Here is a 6,026-nt window from a genome sequence, read left to right as displayed (position 1 = left end):
GTACCACCAACATGCCTGGTGCCGGCGGAGGTCCAAAGAGGGTGCAGGATCCCTTAGAACTGGAGTTACAAGATGGTTGTGAACCACCATGTGGGCGCTGAAAACCAAAAGTGTAACAACTGAGCCGTTTCACCAGGCTGCAGTCTTTCTGTTTGACACCCAGACTGCACTACAACCCCCAAACATGCAGCCAGTGGACCTCACGGTGAGTGAGTGCAGACCTGTGATGACAGAAGTGTCAGTCTTTCGGTCCTCTACGGCTCTGGGTGTCAGTCTGTGGGTTATGGAAAGGACAGCAGTACGAAAATGTCTGGCGTAATAGTCAGACTCAGAGTACAGTATTTCTGGCAATGACTGGCTTCTTCCCAGAGCTCCACTTCATTTAGGATTATACCTTGAAGAGACCTTTACAATTAGATTCCCTCATTTCAGATTTTAAAACTCTAATGAGGATCTTTACCTATTTTATACTCTCGTCTTTAAAAGGTCCGAAGTAAAGGCCTAACCCATACCCCACATTATAGTATTCTGAATCTTTTTTTAATTAGATAATATAAAATACATTTAGAAAGTAAATAAAATAAAAATTAGACAATATATGTTGATCATATTCTCTCTCTTCCCCCAACTCCTCCAAGATCTTACCCACCAACTTCATGTTCTTTCTCTCTCTCAAAAAAAGAAAACAAAAGACAAAATCAAAACAGACATACAAACTAAAAAAGGAAAATCAATGAGACAAAAACAAACAAACAAACATGAGGTCTATTTTGTGCTGGCCAGCTCCTCCTGGGCATGGAGTGTGGCTGACTCACCAACTGACCCTCCACTAGAGAAAACGAGTTTCCCTTTCTCAGCAGGTATCAACTGTAAAGAGCTTCTGGGTTAGGGGTGGGACTTCTGTGCACTCCTTCAAGTAATGTGCAAACAAGGCGAGCCTGCTTCACCCACCAACCTTCAACAAGACTTCACCGCACTGATAGCATTGTAAATGTCAAATGTTAAGTACAGGTCCAGTTCTTTTTTCCATCACTCTTACAAGCTAAGGAAACTGATGGGAGGGACGGGTGAGGGTTGACAGGGTGCTCAGAGAAGCCAGATGTTTTCACATTTCTCCTCTCCCAATAAGAAGAACCGGTAAGATAAAAACTGGAAACGTTCTTTTCTTTTTTTCTTTTTTTTATTAAGAAAGCATGCAAAAACAAAAAACAAACAAACAAACAAACAAAAAAAGTTGTGAGCCCATACACCCCCTTCCCAGCCTGCACCAATGCAAAGCATTATGGGTGGTATAAAGAACTCACCAAACCAGAAACATGAGGAAAGGAAGCCTAGGATAAGTGGATCAATACCAAATGATTTCTCCTTTTGTCCTTCTCCTCTGCCTTTTCCCTTATTTCCTCTTATAGGCAGTGACGCTACAATTTTGCACACATCACCCAAGACAACAACAATGACTATACTTCATGTCCAGCAACACCGGACCAACAAAATTAAGTAGTTTTCTTTCCATTTCACAGAGGGGATGGGAAACTGAGGCCCAAAGGGAGTTGGGCTTGTCCTGCGCCATTCTCAAGCCAACACCTGGTGGAGGAGAACGGGAACCTCAGGGGGCCTAAGGCCACTCTCCAGTCTCCGGCTGCCCACAGGTCAGCTGCTCTGGCTGCCCACCAGGGAGACTGGTTCTCGAGACATGAAGGAGCCAGGGGTGTCTGACTCGGTCTCTCCACCCCACCCTCGTGCAGATCTGACCAGAAAAGATGTTTAGAAAAGAGGAGTGGTATTCTGCTAAGGCGGCATCTTGAGAGAACCAAAGGGAAGCGGGGTAGAACATACACCCGAATGGAAGGAACAAGGAAGAGATGTCTAAATGGCCACGGGGCAGAGGTGTGTGCTACCCTCTAGGGGGACACTCCTCTCCCCAGTGGGAAATATTACATCACGCTCAGCCCCTACACAGGCTCTCCAGTACCATCACACACTGTAGTGGAGAGCACTCTTTTTTTATACTCCCTTTTCTTCTCCTTACCAAGGCTTCAAAGAAATAAAGTGCTCTTCAGTGACCTGCCCTATCTTGTTGCCCTTTTACTTAGCTTCATTGGGCTTCAACAATCTCATACATGAACCCCCTTCGAAAGAAAGGGAAGAGCTTGATGAAGGGGAAACGAGAATGGGAAGCCCAGCATCTTAGAAATCGTGGATAAATAAAAGAGTGTCACAAAAATCGGAAACCACAAAGAGATTGGCCTTGTCTAAGCTATATATTTTGTCCACTTCAGAAAATTTAGTGAAGATAAAGTGGAAGTAAAATTGGTCTTCCCTCTCTTACGTCAAATTCAACAAACACACTCACTAAGAACTCTACAGCAGTAAATCATGGCTACTTACTGTTAATGGAGATTGCTCATCCCTCCGCCTAGGACCGCCCTGTGCCATCACTGAACCCTGTTCTCTATATTATTTCTTTCCTTCCAGTTTTCATTGCCTGTCAAAATCAGAAGCGTCAATCCCACCGATAGGGATTTCAAGAGAAGCATCTCCCTGTGAGGTTAAACATGTGACCCCTTCTCTACCCAAGTCTATCCCTTTCCTCTCCCTACCCTCCTGTCAGCAGCACTCTGAGTCTGCTATGACAGGTAGGAAAGAGGTTTCCATAGCATATCTAGGCCATGAGGAAACTAGGAGTGAGAATGGCTTTCTTTTGTCTTTTGAGAATCCCAGACAAAGGGAGAAGAAAATGAGACAGGTGGATGATTTGGACAAACAGCTATGGGAAGACAAAATAGTATTTGCTGAAGGAGAAAAGATGATGGAAGATAATTTACATATGCAGCAATAGCCACAGTTATTTCTCAGAAAGAGTTACTTTTCCAAAGCCAAAATGCTTTAAGTTGAAACTGTTTCCAAGACACTGAACATATGATGGACAGTGGTTCTCACACCCTACCAAACCAGCAAACCTCCTGAGAGCATCTGCGAGGAAGAAGCCAGCGACACTCCGACCTGGCAGAGATGGCAGTGCACGCCCAACTTCATGCTGATTTTTCCCCATCCCTTCCCCACGGCAGCCTCCTCAGCCCTTCATGAGGAAGGGCACTGCCAGGAAAAGTAAAGATTGCGTGTGTAAAGGAAGAGCTCAGAGGACACCATTAGCACCGTTGGGTGAGACTGTAACGTCCTGGCTGCCAAGCAGTGTCTTAGACACCCCCCCCCCCGCCTCTACTTGCTGAGGCCTCTCCAGGCCAGCCCGAAACAGACAGGGACAGAACACAATTTAGAGCTGAAAGGCGGGATTAGCACTCTGTTTCTCAGAGAGAGGGGCGAACGAGAATGTGAAACCTTTCTCTATAGCTGTCACGGCCTCGGTTTACAGCCTGAAGACTTGAAATGGGCAAAGGGAGGGCATAGCCCATGGCAAGAGGGCAGCAGCCTGGGCAGTATATAACCAATAATAATAATATAATTAGAATAATAATGAACCAGGAGGGCAACAGCGAAGGAGGAGGAAAGGAGGATTATCCTCGGCAGCATCTTTGCGGTGGCTTCTCTGACAGAGAGAGCAGAGAGAAGCTTAGATCTATGTACAGGATGGGCAGGGACCGCTCTTCACCACAGGCCTTGGGCAGAAGTCCACTCTGCTCACTAAGTGATCAAGTCCCAGTCGAAGTCATCAGGAATCTCCTCACTGGCACCAGGAGGGGGCACCGGGGGCCGAGGAACCATGTGGTGTGCTGGCAAGAAGAAAGACCGAAAAGAAACTGGATGAGAAGCAAGTCCATCAGGCCAGCTGGGGAGTCAGCGCTCTCTGCCCCAGGGACACCATGAAGGAAGTCAGAGATGGCCGGTCCAGTCAGCCGACTGTTCGGCTTTCTTTCTTTCTTTCTTTCTTTCTTTCTTTCTTTCTTTCTTTCTTTCTTTCTTTCTTTCTTTCTTTCTTTTCTTTTCTTTTCTTTTCTTTTCTTTTCTTTCCTTCTTTTTCTTTAAAGATTTTTTTATTTTATGTGAGGTTTTTTTTAATTCTTCTCTCACACATTACATCCTGACTGCAGTTTCCCCTCCCTCCATTCCTCCCAGTCCCTCCCCCAACTCCTCTCTCCCCCAGATCAACTCCTCCTCTGTTTCCTAAAAAAAAAATAAAAAATAAATAAAAATGCCTAACAAGATACAATAAGACTGGCACAAACCCTCATATCAAGACTGGATGTGGCACCGCAATAGGAAGAAAAGGACCCCAAGCACAGGCAAAAGACTCAGAGATTCCCACACACACTCAGACTGTTGGGAGTCCCACAAGAACCCCTACCCACACAATCATAAGTCATAAGCAGAGGACCTAGCTCAGATCCATAGAGAGTCCCTGTTTGTGGCTTTAGTCTCTGTGAGCCCCTATGAGCCCTGCTTAGTTGATTCTGTGGCTGTGTTCTCATGGTGTCCTCCTTTCCTTCAATCCGCCTAGTGTCTGGCTATGGGTCTCTGCATCTGCTCCCATCAGTTGCTGGGTGACATCTCTCTGCTGACAACTGGGCTACAGCCTACAGTTCTTTCTTGATTCAGCGACCTCTCAGGAAACACACTGAAGCACAAGGCAGCACAGCATTATCCCGTCAATAAACTCTATGTTCCTGGGGCTGGAAAGATGGCTCAGCAGTTAAGAACACTGACTGCTCTTCCAGAGGACTCGGGTTCAATTCCCAGCACCCACATGGAAGATCACAACTGTCTATAACTCTAGGATCCAACACCCTCACACAGACATACATATACCAACGCACCAAAAAAAAAAAAAAAGTACCAAACACCAATGCACATAAAAGTAAGATAAATACTTTCAAAAACTCTATGAAAACTACCTAACTGGTAAAATAGCTTAAGAAGGTGATGTTATAGGAAACAGGGGTACAAAATGTCATATTTGCAGTGCGTGGAGAAAGAGGCAGGCGTCACCCTAAAAACTGAAAGTGCTTGTGATTAGACAAGATGGTAACAGTGAATTGCCTAAAACACATTTAAACATGGGGACTCTGTTCACCAGTACTTTCTAGGGTGGTTCAGCACCCCCCTGCACTCTGCTTTCTCTACCATCAAAGACAGTTCCAGCCCACGCTGAGGAAGCAACTCAGGGGCACAGTACTTGGCCAACATACCAGAGACCCTGGGTTCAACCCCAACACTGCAAAAAAAAAAAAGATAGTTTGAGTCCAGATCCCTGATGCTAATGGTCAGGTGACAAGAAAGCAGATATGGGTTAATTAAAAAAAAAAAAGTTTATATAAAGTGTCATTTCATTTGCCTATCTTCCATCAGGACTCCAAAGGTGGCCATAAATACCCCTAACAGCTATCTTTCACTTACATTTATAATTTTACTTCTTTTCAGTATTGCAGTTACAAGGTAATTTTTTTTTTAATTTTTAAAAAGTATTGCATGTGTATGTGTATTTTGCCTACATGTATATCTGTGCATCTCATTCATACAGTATCAGCAAAGGCCAGAAGAAGGCGTCAGATCCCCTGGACCTACACTTAAAGACCATTGTAAACCATGCAAACTATGTGGGTGCTGGGAATCAAACTCAGGTCCTCTGGTTGCTAGTGCTCTTGACCACTGAGACATCTCTCCAGCCCCACAGGGTAATCTTAAAGCCACTTTCAAGCTAGGGGCGTAGTTCAGAGGTAAGGGCCTTGTCTAGTGCGTTCCTGGTTCCACTCCCAGCACCATAAAACAAAGCAAACTTAATTAAATAGAAGTGCCTTACTTAGCCTCACCTGATGTACACCTCCTGAGAGGGTAGCTCACCTCATCCTTCAAGCCTTGGGAACCATAACACCTCAGCCATTCTAGCAGGTACAAACAGCAGGACAGAGAGAGAGTGCCAGAGGAAAGCAAAACAACACTGAGAGAGGAGTGTGCTTGTCTGTCAGTGAACAAACACACTCCCCAGCTCTTACCTGGGCGATTGTATGCTGCTGAGTCCTGGGTGGGGATTGGGTACATCGGTGCTGGGCCAGGGTAGAGATGGGAGGCTT

The 6,026-nt window shown here is 45.4% G+C and overlaps 1 protein-coding gene across 3 annotated transcripts in view; it reads right to left on the bottom strand.

The window, feature by feature from the left end:
• Positions 1-1,158: 1,158 nt before the first annotated feature.
• Foxj2 (forkhead box J2) overlaps positions 1,159-6,026 on the bottom strand; it is a 32,970-nt gene continuing 28,102 nt past the window's right edge. For all 3 annotated transcript variants that reach the window (XM_021649990.2, XM_021649989.2, XM_060384165.1), the window contains exons 10-11: positions 5,949-6,026; positions 1,159-3,731 (exon numbers count right to left, since the gene is read on the bottom strand). The exon at positions 5,949-6,026 is cut by the window's right edge and continues 21 nt beyond it. In XM_021649990.2, coding sequence (XP_021505665.1) covers positions 3,643-3,731; positions 5,949-6,026 — 167 coding nt within the window. In that variant the 3' untranslated portion in view covers positions 1,159-3,642. The remainder of the gene's footprint in view (positions 3,732-5,948) is intronic.

This window comes from Meriones unguiculatus, chromosome 5, assembly GCF_030254825.1.
Source record: "Meriones unguiculatus strain TT.TT164.6M chromosome 5, Bangor_MerUng_6.1, whole genome shotgun sequence".
In the NCBI taxonomy this organism is placed as follows: domain Eukaryota; kingdom Metazoa; phylum Chordata; class Mammalia; order Rodentia; family Muridae; genus Meriones; species Meriones unguiculatus.
The sequence above is the reverse complement of the archived record's forward strand: the minus strand, read 5'-3'. Positions and strand labels throughout refer to the sequence as shown.